This window comes from Athene noctua, chromosome 2 (assembly GCF_965140245.1).
Source record: "Athene noctua chromosome 2, bAthNoc1.hap1.1, whole genome shotgun sequence".
Taxonomy (NCBI): Eukaryota; Metazoa; Chordata; class Aves; order Strigiformes; family Strigidae; genus Athene; species Athene noctua.
Window position 1 is genome coordinate 165,719,476 of NC_134038.1, and position 20,142 is coordinate 165,739,617.

The 20,142-nt window shown below is 57.9% G+C and overlaps 1 protein-coding gene and 2 non-coding genes across 4 annotated transcripts; all 3 read right to left on the minus strand.

Annotated features, from left to right (window-relative positions):
- Nucleotides 1–1,322: 1,322 nt before the first annotated feature.
- On the minus strand, nucleotides 1,323–17,346 carry TBRG4 (transforming growth factor beta regulator 4). Of its 2 annotated transcripts, none has more exons than XM_074901053.1 (11): nucleotides 17,262–17,346; nucleotides 16,217–16,719; nucleotides 12,694–13,011; nucleotides 10,524–10,695; nucleotides 8,560–8,717; nucleotides 7,944–8,054; nucleotides 5,854–5,998; nucleotides 4,053–4,295; nucleotides 3,238–3,349; nucleotides 2,544–2,658; nucleotides 1,323–1,463 (listed from the first exon to the last, which is right to left on the minus strand). In XM_074901053.1, exons 2-11 carry the CDS (start codon nucleotides 16,640–16,642, stop codon nucleotides 1,362–1,364), a joined length of 1,902 nt encoding a protein of 633 aa, XP_074757154.1. In that variant the 5' UTR covers nucleotides 16,643–16,719; nucleotides 17,262–17,346; the 3' UTR covers nucleotides 1,323–1,361. The 2 variants fall into 2 exon arrangements, with proteins under 2 accessions (XP_074757154.1, XP_074757153.1); XM_074901052.1 differs by lacking the exon at nucleotides 17,262–17,346 and adding an exon at nucleotides 16,916–17,087.
- Nucleotides 3,571–3,710, minus strand: LOC141958293 (small nucleolar RNA SNORA5). The gene has a single exon (XR_012633254.1). It is a non-coding gene; the product is annotated as a small nucleolar RNA SNORA5 (small nucleolar RNA).
- On the minus strand, nucleotides 4,394–4,531 carry LOC141958292 (small nucleolar RNA SNORA5). The gene has a single exon (XR_012633253.1). It is a non-coding gene; the product is annotated as a small nucleolar RNA SNORA5 (small nucleolar RNA).
- Nucleotides 17,347–20,142: the final 2,796 nt, after the last annotated feature.

Consider the following 20,142-nt stretch of genomic DNA (forward strand, 5'->3'; position numbering starts at 1 on the left):
GAAAGCGGGGTGTGTGCCAGGCACTGCGGCGGTGGGAGGGGAGGGATGGGCCCACCCCATCGCTGCTTGCATCAGCTCCGGGGTGTGTGTGTGTGTGTGTGTGTGTAGGGGGCGGGGGGGGTCCCCCAGTCTCACTTTCCCCAGCCGGGGTGGGATTGATGAGAAGGGAGATGGTGGTGGTCTGTCCCCCCCAAAAAATGGGGCTGAGCATCCAGATATATCTTGGAGGTGGGGATAGAGACACCCTAAAAACAATTGTATGTGGTGGTGGGGGGTGATGCCAGTGGTATGGGGGGGGGCCCGTGGTGTCCCCACCCTGCGTTGTCCTCGGGTACCGCTGAGAAGGCAGGATGGGTGTCTGCGTGGTCGCCATGGGAACAGCCCTTCTCCTCCTCTTGTCTCCGTGGTGATGGTGAGGAGGATGAGGGATGGTTCCCTGGCAACGTGGGGGGGTGGTGGGGTACCCCCCCCCTCTCTGGTTGGTGGTGGATGGACAGACAGACCCTGGGGGGTGTGTGTGGGGGGTGCAGGGAAGGAGATGCCCGGGAGAGACTGGGTGTCCTCAGGACACCCCTGTGCAGTGGGATGAGGCAGCCCCCCCATAAAGGATGCTGGGGAGGGGGAACCGAGGCACGGGGAGCAGCTGGTGCCCAGCAGGGTGGTGGCTGCCACCCCGGGCACAGAGCGAGGCCGGTGCTGCCAGTGCCAGGAGCAGCCCTGGAGCCGTGACTCAGCAGCTCCCGGCCACCTCGGCACGGCCACAGCCTCCTCGCGGCACCGTGGGGTGCGAGAGCTTCGGGAAAATGGGCTGTGACCTCCCCCAGAGAGCGCAGGGGGTCGGGATGTGCCCCCCCTCTACCAGCCTGAGAGGCTGGAAGGGCTGTGGCAAGGCCCCGCAGCATCCCCATAGCCAGATGGACATTAATCCGTCCCCAAAGTCCTTCCCACCACATAGAGGGTTTTCCTCTCCCACCTTGACACCCCCCCCCCCCCACCCCACCCCTCAAAACCCCCAGCCCGGCTGCACATGCCCTGGGGGACACGGGGGGACAGTGCCGCGGTGTGCAGGGTAACAGGGGGTAGCTGTGGGGGTGCTCAGGATCGAAACCTTCCCCATTTAGAACCCTCCCTCCCCTCTCCCACCACACAGCCACCCCAGGGACTAAACTGGGAATAAAACAGGCCGGGATTGCTCTTAATCCTAATCCCTGGTTTAAATCGGCCTCCTCCAGGAGCTGAGCCGTGGTGAAAGTCGTGCCGAGCACCGGCGCGGAGCCAACTCCCACCCCAGGAAAAAGTCAAGCTGCACCCCAAAACGTGGCCACTGTACAGCGGCAGGTTTATTGAACAGGTTTCTGAGGTTAGCTCGCCATCTCCTCAGCCCTGGCTTTGTTGAGCTTGTCCTTGAGGTAGGCCACACGCTGCCGCTCCAGCTTCAGCTCCAGGAACTCATAGTGGGGAACCTGCAGCGAGGGGTTGGGGTGAGGGGGGAAGAGGAGACGCCCTCAGACACAGGATTTGGGGAGGGTGAGGGCACCCTCTGCCGATGCCACCCAGGGGACCCCAGCGCAGACAATGGAGTCCTGTCCCCAAATTAGCCCGCGTCACCACCGCCAAACAACGGGCTTCTGTGAGAAGCAGGCACGGGCAGGGCTTTGTGCTCCTGCCTCCAGCCCACCCCCTCGTCCTCCTCAGCAGACCCGGCCTGGCAAACGGCAGAAAAATATTTATTTGGGGGGGAACTGAGGAAGGGGTTTGAGAGCCCGGCCGCTGCTTTCTGGCTGAAGGCTCCAGCTGCGTTAAAAAAAAAAAAAAAATAACCAAGCTGGGACGTGGCTCTGCCAGCCGGTACGAGGGAGCAGCCTCGTCTGGGGGGTTCCCACCACCCACCCCGTCTCTATATTTAGGTGAAGCTGTAGAAAGCGGCACTTCCCTCCTCCTCCTCCTCCTCCTCCTCCCGTCTCCCCTCTGAGCCCCCCCAGCCAGCCAGTGAGGCGAAGGATTACGCAAGCAACCGGGAAAACCAGCGCCGGTGAAGCTCAAACCTCGCTTTGCATCAGCCTCAAAGCGCAGCAGCGGGCGCAGGGACCTGGGGGGGATGCTGGGGACAGGCTGCGGTGACAGTGATGCTGCTCTGGGGTGACAGGGGACCCTCCAGCCCCCCCCCAAAGGAGTCACGCTGCCGGTACGAAGCCAGGGCAGAGGGATGGAACCTTCCTCCCCGAGCAGCCAGAGGCAGAATTACCTCAGGGGTAATTACCTCCCTGCAGGGGATCAGCGCCCTAAGACCTTGGCTACCTTGCCTAGCAGGTGGCCTGCAGGGGATCAGGTGGCTAATCCCAGCCTGGGCAGGCCAGCGGGCAAGCTGCTGAGCCACCCTGGGTAAGGGGCCGAGCTGGGACTCTGCCTCGCTGTGCAGGATCCAGAACTGTCAGGAAGAAGGTGAAGGAAGCAAGAAGGAAGCTGGTACCCCCCCCAAAAGCGTCTGCTCCTTTGTCTTCACGGAGCGAGAGACCCTCCTCCCCCTCCTCAGGGCTACTCACATCCACCACGAGGAAGCCGGCCGCCTGGACGTGGCGCCGGGCCATGACGTAGCGGCCCAGCAGGTCCTTGCTCCTGTTGCTAAAGCTGGGGAATTCCCACCGGAGAAAAGCGACCCTGGGAGACACATGAGGGAGAGGAGCTGGCAGCAGCACCAGGATTGCGGAGGGCGCAGCAGCAGAAGGGTCTGTGCCACCAGGATACGGATTTATCCCGCCAGAGCCGTTATCCTGCCTCTGAGCCACCAGAGAAGCAGCTCAAGCACCATTTCTCCACAGCCCAGGGCTGGCAGCGAGCCGAGCCGTGTGGTGCTGCCTTTTGCAGGCAGGGAGGAGGCAGCTCAGTCCCCACAGCCCTGCAGGCAGCCCAGCTCCGTGGCAGGCAAGAGCTGGCAGAGGCTCGGAGAGAAAAATCACGGCCCTGACCAGCGTCTGGCCCCCTCTCCTGCTGTGCCTCCACTGGCCTGGCTGCAAAATGTTACCCCACGCGGAGCTGGCACAGCCCTGACCCCCATTTCTGCCCTGTGCCAGCCCCCCCCCCACTCCCAAACAAGGGGGATGCAGCTGGACACCCCATCCTTGGCATGAGTCACTGGCCACGGCGACTGGGAGGCGTGGAGCCCACGAGAGCCTTCCTCCTCTTCCTCCTCCTCCTCTCCCTGCCTGTGTAGTGGGGCACAGCTGAGCCCAGACCCACCTCCTGGCACCTGGCGGCAGCGGCTTTGTCCCTTCCGAGTGGAGCAGATGGGGAGCAGCAAAATCCTTTACGGGGAGAGGTTTATTTTCACTGTTCACCACCATTTCGGCATCTGCATGGAGAGGAGGGAACACGAGGACTCCTGAGACCCACCTGGACGCTGCCCCCACCCTCTCCCCTGTGGATGCTGACGCAGAACACGCCTGGTCCCACCATTTCCTTCCCAAAAAAAACCCTCCTTGCTGAAGCCACGGAGCAGCTCCGCGCACACAGCCAGGGTACAGCACCCTCCTCGCACAGGGTTTGCTTCCCAAGCATCTCCTCGGGCAGAAAACAGGTCTGTGGTGTGATTTTACCCCCCTGTGTCCCACGGGAAGGGGACAAGGGGCTCGTGGACCACAAAAGTTGCTGTGGCAGCCGTTTGGCCGGTCCTTGCCACAGAGCAGGCAGGGACCGAATTTGACGGGGCTGCAGGGAGCTGGGGGAGCCAGGGGCAAGAGAGAACAGAGCTCAAAGACTTTCACTCCCCTCAACACTGCTTGGCTGCAGGAGAAAGGGTTTTCCTCCTGCGTCTGCTGCCCACAACCAAGCCCTGGGCTGCCCTTCCTGCTCTGCCTTGAGCAGCAATGTGTGGGAGGCAGACAGGAACAAGACAGGTGGCTGTGATGAGGAGGCAGAGCAGTGTGAGGCTGAAGAACGAGGTAGGGATAAAGCCTGGTAGCCATACCCAAGCCCTCAAGGTCAATTCCCTTGCCCTGGCAGAGCCCGGTGAAGTCCTACTGGTGCCCGTTGGGGCAGGGAGAGGAGGAACTCACCCAGCTGCCAGCCATAGCGGGTGCGCACGTCGAGGCGCCCGTTCTCGCGGCTGCCCAGCACCCGGGTCAGTGCCTCCCGCAGGCTGCTCTGCAGCAGGGTCACCCTCTCCTCCGCCGGCTCTGCAGCAACCAGCATCTCCGACGGCAGGAACGGGCCCTGGTAGTCAGGGCTTTCCAGCTTGGCAGCAGCGTTGATGTGGATGAGCTTCAGCCGTAAGTTCTGGGCCTTGGGGGACTCGTCGCCTGGTTGGGAGGAGAGGAGCTGAGATGCAGCCCAAAGCCCCCCCCCCAACTGCAGGGTCTGGCTCTTCGTCCTGGGGGACAGGCCTGTCATCTGAGCCCAGTGTCTGTGGTGTGATTTGCTCCCTGGGGTCCCGCAGGAGGGGACGTGGGGCTCACACACCACAGAAGTTGCTGTGGCAGCCGGCTGGCCAGTCCCCGCCACAGAGGGGGCAGGGACTGAATTTGACGGGGCTGCAATTCCCCAGCAGTCACCGTTTGGTCAAGAAACACCAACCCGTCCCATCTCTTCACAGAATCATCTGGGTTGGAAAAGCCCTTGAAGCTCCTCCAGCTCAACCATGAACCTCACCCCGATTGTTCCCAACTCCACCAGATCCCTCAGCGCTGGGTCAGCCCGACTCTTCAACCCCTCCAGGGATCCCGGGGACTCCCCCCTGCCCTGAGCAGCCCATTCCAACGCCCAACAGCCCCTTCTGCACAGAAATCCTTCCTCAGAGCCAGCCTGACCCTGCCCTGGGCAGCTTGAGGCCATTCCCTCGGGGCCTGGCGCTGGCTCCTTGGCTCCAGAGACTCATCCCCCCTCTCTGCCCCCTCCTGGCAGGGAGCTGTAGAGGGCCATGAGGTCTCCCCTCAGTCTCCTCCAGACTAAACCCCCCCAGTTCCCCCAGCCGCTCCCCAGCAGACCTGTGCTCCAGACCCTGCCCCAGCTCCGTTGCCCTTCTCTGGACACGCTCGAGTCATTCAATGGCCTTTTTGGGGTGAGGGGCCCAAAACTGAACCCACTCATCGAGGGGCGGCCTCCCCAGTGCCGAGCACAGGGCTCAGATCCCTTCCCTGTCCCTGCTGGCCACGCTGGTGCTGACACAAGCCAGGATGCCATTGGCCTTCTTGGCCCCCTGGGCACACTGCTGGCTCATGTGCTGGCTATCAACCAACACCCCCCCCCCCCCCCCCCCAAGTCCCTCTATCTTGTCATGGGCTTAGGGAAGCACACGGGCAGTGCTGGAGCAGAGCAGTGAGCTGTGCTGTGTGACATGTGATTTCCACACCCAGGTTGAGGGGCAACATGTTGCCCTGCTGGGCTTCACCCCTGCAGGCACTGGTCCAGCCGTATCATGCTCAGCTTTGGGCTGGGCAGGCAGAAGAGCAGGCAGCAGGCAGGACCTGGGGAAGAAGGCAGTATGGGAGAGCATGGGGAATGAGCAGGGAAGGCAGGAGCAGGACAGCGTGCAGGAGGATGGCTCGAGCAGATTCTCTTTGCAGTCACTGTCTTGTTCTCCTTCTCCCCCATCGCACACAGACACAAATCCACAGCCCGAGGGGGCTACTGGAGCTGGAGGCTGTGGCTCTCACTAGCCCAACTCTCCTCATGCTGCTGCTCTGTGCTCCCCTTGCACGGAGCTGTGGGTGGGGGGATCCATTACAGCCCATCGAGACCGATTCCCTCCTGATTAACCAGTTCAACTCCAATTTAGCCCGACCAGGCTCAGTATCCCCACTCCCTGCCCCAGGTCTGAGGTTCTCATCCCAGTTCCAGCAGCAGAGGCGCCCACCTCACCTTGGATCTGAGTGTGGAAGTCGGGCGCCAGCACACAGTGCAGGTAGGGAGCCTTGGCTTGCTGCAGCACGCAGAGCGACCACACCACGTCGGTGAGCAGGTGAGGCTCCAGGCTGGCCAGCTGGCCCTGCAGCTCCTCGTGGACCTGCGGGGAGGAAAAACAAACAGCTCAGCTCGGGTCGGTGCTGCTGACGCCTTGATCCTGAGCAAAACACACAGGTCTGGCAGCTGCACAGCTCCCCGAGGTGTTACACTGCAACCTCTCCGTGACAGCGGTGCCTCTCCCCTGGGTTAGGTGCAGAGGGGCGGTTTTAAGATCGCTCTTAACGTGACCCTGCAGCTTGTGAGTTTGCTGGCCCAGGATGCCATGTCACTGCAGGGGGTTGCTCAGCAGAAAGCCCAGCAGCAAAATGCAAAAACCCTGGGGTAACAAACTTTTCAGCCCACGAAGGCAGAACCTGGAAAAGGTGGGGCTGGAGGCAATAACCCCTTCAGAGTCTGCAACTAAAAAACCTCCTGCGAGCAGAGCTGGAGGAAGGGCTGCAAACGTACGGGTGCCTGAAGCTCTGCATCCTGCAGGGCTTTCCCTGTTAAATCTGGAGAACTTTTTAGCAACGTCTCAAAAATGAGTAGTTTTGTGCTTGTTACAAAACCCCCTGTCATGGTGACCACAATTACAGAATCACAGAATCATCTAGGTTGGAAGAGCCCTTGAAGCTCCTCCAGTCTAAGCATTAACCTCCCCCTGCCTGTTCCCAGCTCCACCAGATCCCTCAGCGCTGGCTCAGCCCGACTCTTCAACCCCTCCAGGGATCCCGGGGACTCCCCCCCTGCCCTGGGCAGCCCATTCCAACGCCCAACAGCCCCTTCTGCACAGAAATCCTTCCTCAGAGCCAGCCTGACCCTGCCCTGGGCAGCTTGAGGCCATTCCCTTGGGGCCTGGCGCTGGCTCCTTGGCTCCAGAGACTCATCCCCCCTCTCTGCACCCTCCTGTCAGGGAGTTGCAGAGGGCCAGGAGGTCTCCCCTCAGCCTCCTCTTCTCCAGACTGAACCCCCCCAGTTCCCTCAGCCGCTCCCCAGCAGACCTGTGCTCCAGACCCTGCCCCAGCTCCGTTGCCCTTCTCTGGACACGCTCGAGTCATTCAATGGCCTTTTTTGTAGCGAGGGGTTGGCAGGGGCAGCCCAGAGCCCTGGATGCTACTTCCACACCTTGCCATCCCAGGGAGCCCTCCCTGCTCCCCAGGAGGCCTTGGCCACAGGGGACAAGCTGCCCTGCAGCGGGGTGCAGGGTCCTGCTGATGGGAAACACCCGTATCCGGGTGCTCTCCCTCGGCTGCGCATGGCAGCTGGGGCTGGGCCAACCATGCTCCCTCTGCCCGGCGCTCAGCCGGTACCCGCTTGCTCAGCAACTTGAAATCGTCAGCGTAAATCTGTCCCCAGGGAGCTCAAGGTGACCTCCTCCTCCTCCGCTTCAGAGGCCAGCCCAGCCGCCCCCGTGAGCTGCAGAAGGCAGGAGGACGCCGAGGACGGCGCCTACCCCACGCTCACCTCCTCCCAGCTTCTCACTAAACCACACAGGACGCTCCCCCTCTGCTTGTCTCCTCGCCCCAGGATGTGGCAACCTTCCTCCCCAGGCAGGTAGCCTGCCCGAGCCAGCCTCTATCCCTACGCAGAGCCAGGGGAGCAGACTCGGCACTACCAGACCAAGGGCTTGGCTGGGCTAGGAGAGCTCTGCCAGGAAGGGCTCGTTATAAAGAGTTATATTACAGCAATCAGGAGTTCAGGAGGGCAAGTGAACACCCACACGCTGCTTGTGTCTGCTAGAAAAGCCAGCCTGCAGGGACTGGAGGCAGTCACGGACTAACTGGTGCACCTCTCACCCCACACACAGCCAGGGGAGCACAGGGCGGGTTTTTCAAGCCTGGCCTAAGCTCAAGGCTCCCCCTTCCCATTCCTCACACTGCTTAAAGCTGGCTCAAGCCATCCAACACACACTTTCACACAGGGATGTGCCAGAAGGAGACGGGCAGCCTTCCTGCTCACGAGGGAGGGAGGAAGGTTGACGAAGAGGAGGAAAGGAGGAAGGTTACCATGTTGAAGAAGTCCTCGCTGCTGCTAGGCTGGAAGTTCAGTCGAGCAAAAGACAGGATGATGCTGCACAGATGGCTGACTGACAGCTGCTTGGCGTTGTCCAGGGCATACTGGAAGATAAGAGGGGACAAAACCAGAGATTTAGGTCTGTCCTACATGAGTACAGACCGGAAAAGATTGAAAGCGTCAGGCAAGGATGCGTCCAGCCCCATGGCAAGATGGGAAAACGCGAGTAGAAGGTCTTTTAGTGTTCCCCTGGGATTTTATCTTGGCATGAGGGAAAGCTGGGAGTGGAAGCAGAGCTCCGTAATATTCTGGTACAGATGCAAGAGTGCAGGAGCATAAAGTAGGGCATAGCTGGGAAGGTGCCTGGGGAGAGGAGCGGTGCTGGCGCTCAGATGGAGCTGAGACCAGCCCCAGCTCAGCGCTGAGTTTAGCAGAGGATGAAGAGCGAGTCCTGTCAGACTCAATTACAGCCAGATAGGAAAAACAGCCACAACATCCCAGACAGCATCTCTGGAGAGGTGTCAGGGGGGAAACTGCTCTTATCTCCTGGGAACTGGGGTAGATTCCAGTCATACTGGTACCAGTGGAGGCTTCCCTCCTCCTCCTCACCTGTGCGATGGCCTCAAACAGCGGCAGGCTGAGCCACTTGAGGAGGGCAAAGGATCTGATGCAGCGCGTCACTTCGACGGGCGTCATGCTGGCAACGTGGGGGTGCAGGTCGGTGGCTATCTTCTGGAAGACCTGGGGCTGGTGGAAATTCAGTTTTCCTTAAAGGAGCAAAGAGAAAGCAGCAGCCACTTACAAGGAGCTGGTACGGGAGCCACGGCTTGGGGGTGGTTGGTGGCACGAGGGAAAGCACAAAGCTGTTCCTTAGGAGCAGAGGAGGCTCAGAGACCGGTATCGCCTCCCCCAGTTGCCCCAGCCCCATCCTTTGTGGTCAGCCCAAGTCTCTGCTCTCAACACCAGGGCCAGCTCATGGCTCCAGCCTGAACCCAGTGCAGATTTTAGCCCTACGTGTCTCCATTTACAGACCCTGGTCTGACCCCTGAGCTCGCTAAGGGAACCCCGCATCAGCTGGGGAACAAGCGAGCAACCAACAGCACCAAGCCTCGGAGGGACTGTGGGCAAGTACAGACCAGCCAGGAGGGGACAGTCCCCAAGAGAGGGACACAGGCAGCATCCGAGACCAGCAGCAGCAGCAACGACAGGTTCAAACCATCCCGATGCAAAGATGTGGCATCGAAGAAACAGCGCAGCGTACCAGCGAGAGCCAGTCTTGCTCCCAAACCACATCCAGCCATTGTAGTTGCCCACTGTGTAGGTTTTAAGGCCAGCGGGCTGCTGGATTACCTAGTCTGACCTCTGTGTACGACCCAGGCCCACATACACAGTCCGGCTGCCCTCCCGGAGCTGCAGCACCCACAGCTCTGCCTCTGAGAAAGGCGCCCTGCACGGATTTGGAGGCTGTGACATGGAGCACCCACCACCCTCCTTAAAACTTGTCGCAGATTCATCAACTTCACAGCAAGTAAGCTGGGAACATCAACGAGAGGAGCACAAGCTCCCTTCGAGGCCAGGCCTACTGCAATTATTTCTTTGAGAGTGTAACCACCTTATGAAGACCATCCTGGCCCCAGCGGCTGCCAGAAGAGCTGTTCCCACCACCACAAGTTGGACAGTCAACTGAAGAGGAGCTCCTTGGTTTTCCTGGCTTCCTTTATCCTGCTGGTCCAGGCTTCCCACTGGCTACCAACAGTAAGAGGAGAACAGGACCATGCAACATTGCATGGAAAGAGGAGCCAGAGAACAAAGGATCATAAAACAAAATATCCATTAGTGCTGCTCTGCTGCTAATGGAGCTGTTCTAGCACCAGGTTCTGTCACCATCAAGTATCTGGTGGCTCTGGTCTACCCTGTGGCCAGGAACATCACCAAGGCAGCTGCCACTGCCCTGAGTGTCCGCCAGCACTTGTACAAGTACTCGTAGCACCTCACCCACTGAAGATTACAAATTCAGCACTGAGCACTTCTCAAATGATCATTAATTTGTCACTAGGATACCCCGGGTGGAAAGCAATCAAGATATTTTAGTGCCACTGCTCCCACATAAAAAGTCCAGCTCTCCTGCTCAGCCCTTCTGTTACCCAGGGCTGAGTTTTCTAAGCAAGGAAACAGAGGCCAGGGCTCCCTGAGAAACCCGTGGCGACAGGAGGAAGAGAGAGAAGATTTTGGGGCCATTTGGGGGATGCTGGCTCACTAGCTGCTGACACTGCAGGGCAGAGGGGCTCCCTGGCACCCCAACCACCCTTCCGAAGTGCTCTCTCATCACAAGTCCCCTCCTTTCCACTCACTGGAAGGAAAATGGCATACCTGGGCTTGCTCTGCTTGTGCTCAGAGCTGGAAACTACCTGGCTGCACTGGCTGCCATGCTAGGCCTGGCCTAACGTACCCTGCCAGCCTTTCTCCTTCATCTGGCTGTGGTAGCAACACTATTAAATCCCCGCTCAAGTGCCCAAAATCAGCTGTTAGCACACGTAACGCCCAGCAGGTCCCAACACAACCAAGCCACTTACCATAGGCAAAGATCAGGTCCATCAGGACGTTGAGGCTGAGCTCAGGGTGCTTCTGGATCAGGTGGTAGGACAAGGCTCGGAGCAGAGGCACGCAGCGCCGGTTCTGGTAGGCTAGAGTCAGCGTTACTTTCCGGATGTCATCAGGGTTGAACTGCTCAGCAAGCTCCAGAGCCTGACAAGAAATATTTTGAGCAGGACCATAAAGGGCAAATACAAAGCGAGGGGCAGGTAGAGTCTTTTTCCAGAACTGGACGCACCATCACGTTCGTAGGAGCTACTCATTGTTAGTTCAGGCTCTGCTTCTGCTGACAACCCCGCCAGGCCCAGCTACAGCCTTCTGCCTCATCACATGCTGGGGTCTGGAGCGTTTATTTATCCCCAGGGAGAGGGATACAAACTACAAGATATCACTGTGGCTGATGTTTGGCCAGTCTCCAGCACAGGCTGGACACTGAATTTGATGCAGGGCTCTGACCTGAGGGACATTTCCCTACTCTGGTGAGAGACAGAAATACAGACCCACTGAGCACTGGAGGGGACAGACCTGTCCCCTTTGAAGATGACAGATGCCCAGAAGGTGAGGACAGCACAGACACAGCTCCTCTCACAGCCTGGCTTGTATAGAGAAGCAAAGGACCACGGTTTTGGCAGCTGTAAGTTACTGCTTGCCAGCTTAGCTAAGGAAATTTGAGCCTGTTCTCTGCCAACCTGCCGCAGCTGTGAAGGGAAACACACCAGCTCAGCCCCGCTTCCAGCAGCACAGAGCAGGGTGAGGCACCCACTCATATCAGGATGGACTGGGAAGGGGCTGTCTGCATGGCTCCTCAAATGGAAACCCCTCTTAGAATCACAGAATCACCCCGGTTGGAAAAGCCCTTGAAGCTCCTCCAGCCCAACCATGAACCTCACCCTGACCGTTCCCAACTCCACCAGATCCCTCAGCGCTGGGTCAGCCCGACTCTTCAACCCCTCCAGGGATGGGGACTCCCCCCCTGCCCTGGGCAGCCCATTCCAACGCCCAACAGCCCCTTCTGCACAGAAATCCTTCCTCAGAGCCAGCCTGACCCTGCCCTGGGCAGCTTGAGGCCATTCCCTCGGGGCCTGGCGCTGGCTCCTTGGCTCCAGAGACTCATCCCCTCTCTCTGCACCCTCCTGGCAGGGAGTTGCAGAGGGCCAGGAGGTCTCCCCTCAGCCTCCTCTTCTCCAGACTGAACCCCCCCAGTTCCCCCAGCCGCTCCCCAGCAGACCTGTGCTCCAGACCCTGCCCCAGCTCCGTTGCCCTTCTCTGGACACGCTCGAGTCATTCAATGGCCTTTTTGGGGTGAGGGGCCCAAAACTGAACCCAGGAATCGAGGGGCGGCCTCACCAGTGCCGAGCACAGGGCTCAGATCCCTTCCCTGTCCCTGCTGGCCACGCTGGTGCTGACACAAGCCAGGATGCCATTGGCCTTCTTGGCCCCCTGGGCACACCGCTGGCTCATTATCCATCCCCCCCAGGTCCCTCTCTGACTGGCAGCTCTCCAGCCACTCCTCCCCAGGCCTGTAGCCCTGCTGGGGGTTGTTGTGGCCCAAGGGCAGCCCCCGGCATTTGCCCTGAGTGAAACTCCCCCAGTTGGCCTCAGCCCATGGCTCCAGCCTGTCCAGGTCTCTCTGCAGAGCCTCCCTACCCTCGAGTAGATCAACACTCCCACCCAGGCTGGGTGTCATCTGCAAACTGACTGAGGGGGCACTCGATCCCCTTGTCCAGATCATCAATAAAGATGTTAAACAGGAGTGGCCCCAACACCCAGCCCTGGGGGACACCACTCGTGGCTGGATTTAACTCCGTTCACCACAGCTCTCTGGGCCCGGCCATCCAGCCAGGTTTTTACCCAGCAAAGCGTGTGCCCATCCAAGCCTCGAGCAGCCAGTTTTGCCAGGAGAATGCTGTGGGAAATGGTGTCAAAGGCCTTACTAAAGTCAAGGTAAACTTGGTAAACAGGGGAAACTGCTTAAACAACAACACATAAGCGCAGGCCAAGGTACTCTGGAGCAGCAGTAAGTGCAGAATAAGTGGAATTTAAGTGTTCTCATACAGGGCTGAGGGGGACAGGGCTGTCCTGCTGTTGTCACCTGCAGGAGGTGGCCTGTCTGAAGGGGATGGGGGTGGGAGGGAGAGCCCAAGCCCCTACCTTGTCCTCCAGCCGGTCCATCAGAGCTGGGGAGATGTGCCCGATCTTGCCCATCAGTGCCACCACGGTGCGGGTGCCCTCAAGCTCCGTCCAACGCAGCTCCAGCTTCCTGATGACTTCATTCAGCAGCTTGCTCTCCTTTCCCTGCTTGATTGCCAAGGCCTCTGCCAGGGAGGAGAGCTGCCTGAAGGTGAGGCGCCGCAGCCGCCACAGTACCTCCTGCTCCACCGACTGCATCTCCCTCCTGCTGCGGTCCATCCCCAGGGAGTAGAGGCTCCTCAGAAGGTTCACCAATGTGTTATTCCACACGTGAGAAATCTGGGAAGCAGGGAGAAAAAAGGGAAAGGTTGTGAGGAGAGACAGCACGAGAGCATTCAGTTGCCAGTCATGCCAAACACGAGCTCTGTCTCTACAGAAAGACCTGCACAGCGTTGAGGGGGAGGCAAGAGAGTCCTCCTCAGTCTGAGGTCACCCAGCTGTCCCCCACTGCAACACGAGGCCTCTGTTCCTCCTCACAGGTGTAGCCTGAGCAGTCGGAAACAAGCCGGTGCAACCCAGTGCCCAGTGAGGAAGAGAAACCTCAACTCCTTTACAAGCCAAAGCCATGCACTGATCTCAAGGCATGAACGAGCCTCATGAGGTAACTACACGTCACTTACAGAGCTGCCACACAGGTGGTGAACTCTCCCTGACTCAGAGAAGGAAGTTACACAGATTTGTTACCAGCTGGGTGGAATATTTAACTAGACTTGACCCTCCTTTGGAAGCACTTAAGCTTCCTTGTGGTGTGGCTGGTATAATGAAGAGCGGTGGGAAAGATTCAGGCGTAGAAAGTTGAGGGTCCTGGGGGGTAACACCACACAGCTCCAGCTTGCCTCAGCACCTCAGGTCAGATTAAACATCCTAAAAGCTCCAATTTCTCTCCAATGCCTCTGAAAGGAGGCTGGGCATGAATCCCACTGGCTGCTGGGAGCACCAGGACTTGCCCAGTCTCCCACTCTGCCTGGCCACCGCTGGCTGTGCCCCCACCAGCAGCCCCACAGAATCATCTGGGTTGGAAAAGCCCTCGAAGATCATTTAGTCCAACCATGAACCTCACGCTGACTGTTCTCAAATGCCTGATACAAAGCGGAGCTTGTGATTTTCCACCAGCAATTGGTCTTCTCGCTTTCACTTCCTTCACTCCCAGCCCAAGCTCCCCCAGCTGTGACCTGCTGCTGCCAGGAAGCACTAAAAGGCAATTCCAGTCTGAAAGCTCTCCTGATTTCCATGAAAAACCCAATCCTTAGTACAAGCTCGGTTCTGAGGGGCCCTTCAGAGCATCATCGCTGCACTGCTGTCCCAGAACAGAACACAAGATCCCAACATTACAAAATTATTTCAGAAAGGAGAAGTTGCTTCTCAGAGCAACCGTGCAGGAGGCCAGCAAGGCAATGCTGCAAGATGCTGAATTTCAGGTGGAAGGGACCACATGGGTTTTGGCAAACAAAGGCCTTAACTCTCTGGCCTGTCCAAACTCCAGCACTTCTGCTGGCATGACGAATTCCCAAAGTGCTGCTCAGAAACGGCTCAGCACCTCCAGCACAAGAACGACCCAAGCGCTGCCAGGGTGCTCTGCTAAAATCTGAAAAAAAAAAAAATCACAGGCCAGGAGGCAGCTGAGAAAGCAAGCAGAGCTCACAATTTGCCCTGGCTTATTCAGAAAGCCACTCAGAGGACCAGACAGCTCCCCTGGCTGCTCCCTCACCTTTGTCACTCATTCACATGTACAAAACTCACCCCCCAGTCTGTTAACAGCCCTTTCCCTCAATGGTGTCCTGGCCCACACCTCATCAAAATCTCTAGCTCAACACAAGGCCATTACAGGCCAGTTAATTTTAGTTTCTTTGCACCAAAGCATCTTTGCATCGACACAATGACCTCTTACATTCAGTTGCCTATGACTGCAATGACAGCTCGTTGGAGGAAAATTGTGTTTCCAGCTACCACATTCCTCTTGGCAGTTCCCTACATTTCAGTCACACTGCCTTGAGTGTCATATCACTCATGCAGTGTGAGAGCTTGGCTCTGCCAGCTCCAGGGCATCCCTTCCCCACTGAGGGGTCCCCAGGGTCACCCCTTCAACCCACAGTGACAGCGATGCAGCAGCAGTACTTTCACTCCAAATACAGCAGCACAGAAGTGTTTCACCTCAACGGAGCTATCCGGGCAACTTCAGGACAAATCCCAACTCTCTGCTACCCTTAGATGGGTTTTAGGGAGCAGAGAGATCAGGAGAAATATGAAGCATGTACAGAATGCCTGTACCCCCAGAACCCTGCCTGCACCTGAAGTTCAACAAGGCAAATCCACAGGTCGGGGCAACCCCCAGTGCCAGCACAGGCTGCGGGATGAGAGCAGCCTGGGGGAGAAGGATCTGAGGGTACTGCTGGGTGAAAAATGGGACATGAGCCAGCAATTGCACTCACAGCCCAGAAAGCCAATCATACCCTGGGCTGCATCAAGAGAATTTTGGCCAGCAGGGCGAGGGAGGGGATTCTCCCCTTCTACTCAGCACTCTGGAGAAGAGAAGACTCTATGGAGACCATCCTGTGGCCTTTCAATACACAAAGGGGCTTATAAGAAAGATGGAGGAAGACTTTTTACTGAGGGCTGTAGTGACAGGACAAGGGGCAACATTTTTAAACCAAAAGAGGGTAGGTTTAGGTTGGACATAAGGAAGAAATTCTTTCCTGTGAGGGTGGTGAGACACTGGCACAGGTTGCCCAGAGCAGCTGTGGCTGCCCCTTCCCTGGAAGGGTTCAAGGCCAGGTTGGACAGGGTTTTGGGCGACCTGGACGAGTAGAAGGTGTCCCTGCCCATGGCAGGAGGGTTGGAACTGGCTGATCTTTAAGGTCCTTTCCAACCCACACCATCCTGTGATCCCATGACACGGGGTCCACAAGCTGCAGGTATTTCTGTAGCAGCCAGCTGGGCCAGCACCAGCTGCCAAATTTGAAGGGGCTCCCAAGGTTTGGCTGTACAACATGCTGGGCACAGTGCACTGGCTCCCCTCAAATGCGCCATCTTACCCAGTGGCTTTTCCCAGGGCTGAGAACCAGTGGGAAGAATCACAGCAGGATTCACCAGGATGCCTGAGTGAGACATCACAGGCACCAGCATGTTCTCACAGGCTGCCTGGCTCTGATATGTCTTTGCCACTAACTAGCAAAGTTTCAGCTTTATCTGACTGAGAAAGCTAAAAATGCATGGGGACAGGAGCAAGGCAGCACTTAACAAGGATGATCCCTCTGCTACATTTTGCCTCTAGTCCAAAAAGCAGTGCTTTTAGATAAAAAAAATCAGGCACCCTGCCTAGAGCTGATAATTTCACCTCCCGATCCCCTCATTTTTTACTTGGAAAGACAAAATAAAATCCTGAACAAGCAGGTGGTTCCAGCCAGACATGCCAGTTTAATCCCAGGAGCACCAGCCACTGGGATTCTTTCCCCCAAAACTCTTCTGCGGGTGGGAGAGAACTTACCTGGGAATCCATGATGCTGATGAGCTGCTGGAAACGATGATCTTGCAGAATGCTCCCTGTTTCCAGTTTTTTTTCCGCCGCGAGCCGGGAAAGTTGAGTAATTATTAGTGCAGCTTCGTTGCTATTAAGAGTATGGAGGACACTCAACTGGAAGAGTTCTTGAGGACTCGTGGCTGTTTCGATCAGTTCCCCAATCATTTTGTGGTCTTGATTCCTGCTGTCCTCCACCTGCTCTTTGACTGAAAATCCATCTGCCCAGCTGGAAGGGCTCGAAATATGAAATGAAGCGAAAGGTGCTTGAGACAGAGCTCTTGCCATCGCCACCTTCCCAGCTGGTGCCAGCAGAGAAGCCGGGACTGCTGAGGGAGCAGAGACCAAGGCACCCAAGTGCCGCCAGCAGCAGCGTCGCACCAAGTGGACTGCCATGGTGGAAGGTGTGTGGGGAGGGGGAGGAAGGCCGGTAGCAGTAACTGGCTGGAGGTCAGCGCCACATTTTAGGCACGCTACAAAAGGAAAATAAACCATTTAGGAGCATAATTTCAGAGATAAAAATGGAGGAGGCAGCTGATTTTGGGTAATGATTGTGAGAACTGTTTTGCGTGCCAGTACTGGATGTGAAGAGGCAATAAATGCTTTCTGAGGATCAATCGACCCAACACTACTCTGGAAGAGGCTCTGCTCTTCCCGGCTGAGGCTCACCTGTCACCAGAACCCCGAGGGGCTCCCCAAGGCAGCACCCAACCACCCCAGAGCGGCTGCCGCCGGCTCTGAGCACACATAGCTCCTCCCCAGTCTCGACCGGGCCTCCAGGGACACGGCGCCCTTTCCCCAGCTGCTCCCGGTTTCCCCACACCATCCTCTCGGGGTTGCCTCCTTCCCTGCCCAGCCCCGCTCCTCAGAGCCCCAGGCCTAGCCTCCACCCCCCGGGGCTGCTCCCATCAGAGCCCCCACGCCGGGTTACCTCCCCCCAGACCCATCCCTCCGCCCCTGGGCTCTTTTCCCCAGAGCCCCCGGGCCCTCCCCTCCCGCCGCCACCGAGCGTGACCTCTCCCGCCGCAGCCACACCGCCGGGGGCCGGCCAAGAGGCGCACCGCGCGTGCGCGGCGGCGCCACCCGATGGCGTCATTGCGCCGCAGCGGGTCTCTTATTGGCAGCGCGCGGGCGTGACGTCATCAATCTACGACCAGCGGCTACCGGGTGAGGCGCCGGCGCGAAAGGCGCGGTACTTCCGGTTGTGCGGCCGCCATTACAGGGCTCGTCGCTCTCCCTGCGGCTTGCCCGGGGCTGGAGCGCGGCGGGTAGGGGGGCGGCCGTACGCGAGGCCGCGGATCAGGCTGGGCCCGGCCTCACCCCTCAGGCCACCATTTTGTGGGGCTGCGGGACCAGCCCCTCTGTGGGAATAGAGCAGGGGGCGGTGTGAGGCTGCTCCTCCGTGGGGCCGAGCCCCCTTACTCCTTCCACAGTGTCGTCGTCCCCCCCCCCCCCCCCAAGCCTTTTCCTCCTTCGGCTGCCTTTTTTGTTTGTTTGGTTTGGGGGTGGGTGGTGGTGGTGGTGTTCCCCTGCCCCTCTCTGGTGCTGCAGCTCCAGGGCTGATGGACCAGCCATGCCCTCACTTTACCTACTGAGGTGTCACTGGTAAGATTCTGCCTCACCCGACCCTTGTGTTTTCTTTCCTGCGGTATCAGAGTGTCCAAACAGATCAGGGTTGAGCTGTAGGAATGAATAAAAGACAAATATAAATAGGTGGATTGCCAGGAATGAGGAGGGGCAGCTCAATCTTTTGATGGTCAAATAAAGCAAGAGACTGATTTATGAGTGGGGTATTTCTCATGGCTCAGGGCCTTTGTGTTTGGTTTTGGGGGTGTTGTTTTACCCCTCCTCCCTGTCAGGGGTGGGGAGTTGGCCTGAGAAGCGCAGCTGTGGCTGCATGAGTGTGGAGTTGCCCCAACTAAACTCACCAAATTTCACCTTGTTTGCTCCCAAAATGGCCTCGCAGGATTTCAGGTCTGTTTTGAAAAGGGTGAGTCTGCTCGGGGTTGACGCAGGATGTTTAAAAATTATTTAGATGTATTGACACCGTTTTTGGTTGATGTTAAATCAGGAAAAATGGAGCAAAAAAATTCCCCCTGGAGGCCTGGTACAGCCTCCCGTGGGCATCAGGTGCCTGTCTCCCTCTGGGACGTCGGTGCTGCTTGACTACGTGTCCGATATCTGGGGGGATTTGGGGTCTGATAAAAGGCAGCTGACTTTGCTCACCTTGGTGTTGTGCTGCAGAGGGACAGGAGTCCCAGCAAGGACCCCCTGGTGCTGGGTGTCCCCCCAGCAGATCCAGTTTTCTGCATAACTGGAGAATTTGGAAGGAATTTAGAAGAGTTTGGAAGAATTGAAGTGTTTGAAAGGAATTTACCTTCCCCAAAAGCTGGAAGGAGCACAGATGGGTGGGCAGGGATCCTGCTGAGAGCTGGCTCAGCCACAGCAGGTTGCCCAGGGTATATGGGTATATCAAATACTGGAGACTCCACAACCCCTCTGAGTAACCAGTTCTGATGTTGGCCTACGGTCACTCTGGTGTCCTCCAAGACTCCTAGGGCTTTCTCTGACAGGCTGCTGGGTGGCCTCCAGCATGTGGGGCCTGGGGTTGTTCCTCCCCTGGCACAGGATGTGGCACTTCTCCTTGTTGAACCCCATGAGGTTCCTCCAGCCTGTTGAGGTCCCTCTGGATGGTGGGACAAACCTCTGGTGCATCAACCACTCCTCCCAGTGTGGTGTCATCTACCAGCCTGCTGTGGGTGTGCTCTTGCCCCATCGTCCTGATTGTTAGTGAAGGTGTGAAATGGTTCTGGTCCCGTTATGGACCTCTGGGGAACAGCACCAGTGACCATCTGGACCTTGTGCTGCTGATCACCACCTTCTGGGCCTGGCTGTTGAGCCCATTTTCAGGCCTTGCTGATGGCTCCTGACCATTGTCTCGCTGAGTAAAAGCCCTGGGGGGATTTGACTTGCTTAAACCCAACCCTGCAACTTGGGCAGAGCCTGCATCTTCCTCCCATCCCAGCTTCTAGCTCTTGTACGTATCCCTCTTGTCCTTGAGCTCAGTCAGGAGTTTCTTTCAGACCTTCCACTGCCTCTCTTCATCTCCTGCTTGTCAGGATGGCCTGTTTGGCTTGGAGAAGATGATCCTTGGAAATCAACCAGCTCTCCTGGGCACCACTTCTCTCCAGGGCTGTATCCCATGGGATTCTTCCAGGCCTCAAGCTGCACCAGGGCAGGGTCAGGCTGGCTCTGAGGAAGGATTTCTGTGCAGAAGGGGCTGTTGGGCGTTGGAATGGGCTGCCCAGGGCAGGGGGGGAGTCCCCGGGATCCCTGGAGGGGTTGAAGAGTCGGGCTGACCCAGCGCTGAGGGATCTGGTGGAGTTGGGAACGGTCAGGGTGAGGTTCATGGTTGGGCCGGAGGAGCTTCAAGGGATTTTCCGATGGAGATGATTCTGTGAGGCCAGATTCTCTCTTGAAGTGTCCAGGTGGTGATCCAGCTTTCTGCCCAGCTTCCCCCTCTCAGGATCTTGAGCTCCACAGTCTCATGATCACCACAGCTGAGGCTGCCCCCTCCAACCAGCGCGTACTTGTTTGGAAGCGGGAGGTCCAGCAAAGCAGCTCTCCTCCAGGCCACCCCTGGAGTGGTGGGTCCAGGTCTGGTCCCCACAAGTCAAGAAGGACGTGGACAGACTGGAGAGTGTCCCAAGGAGAGCCAGGATGATGGTAAAAGGGCTGGAGAACCTGCTCTAGGAGGGAAGACTGAAGGATTTGGGTCTCTTCTCCCTGGAGAGGAGAAGGTTCTGGGGGGACGTCATCGCAGCAGTGCAGTACTCCAAGGGTGGAGGCTTTCAAGGACCCACATGGAGAAGGCAAAGGGCAATGGCTACTGGGAG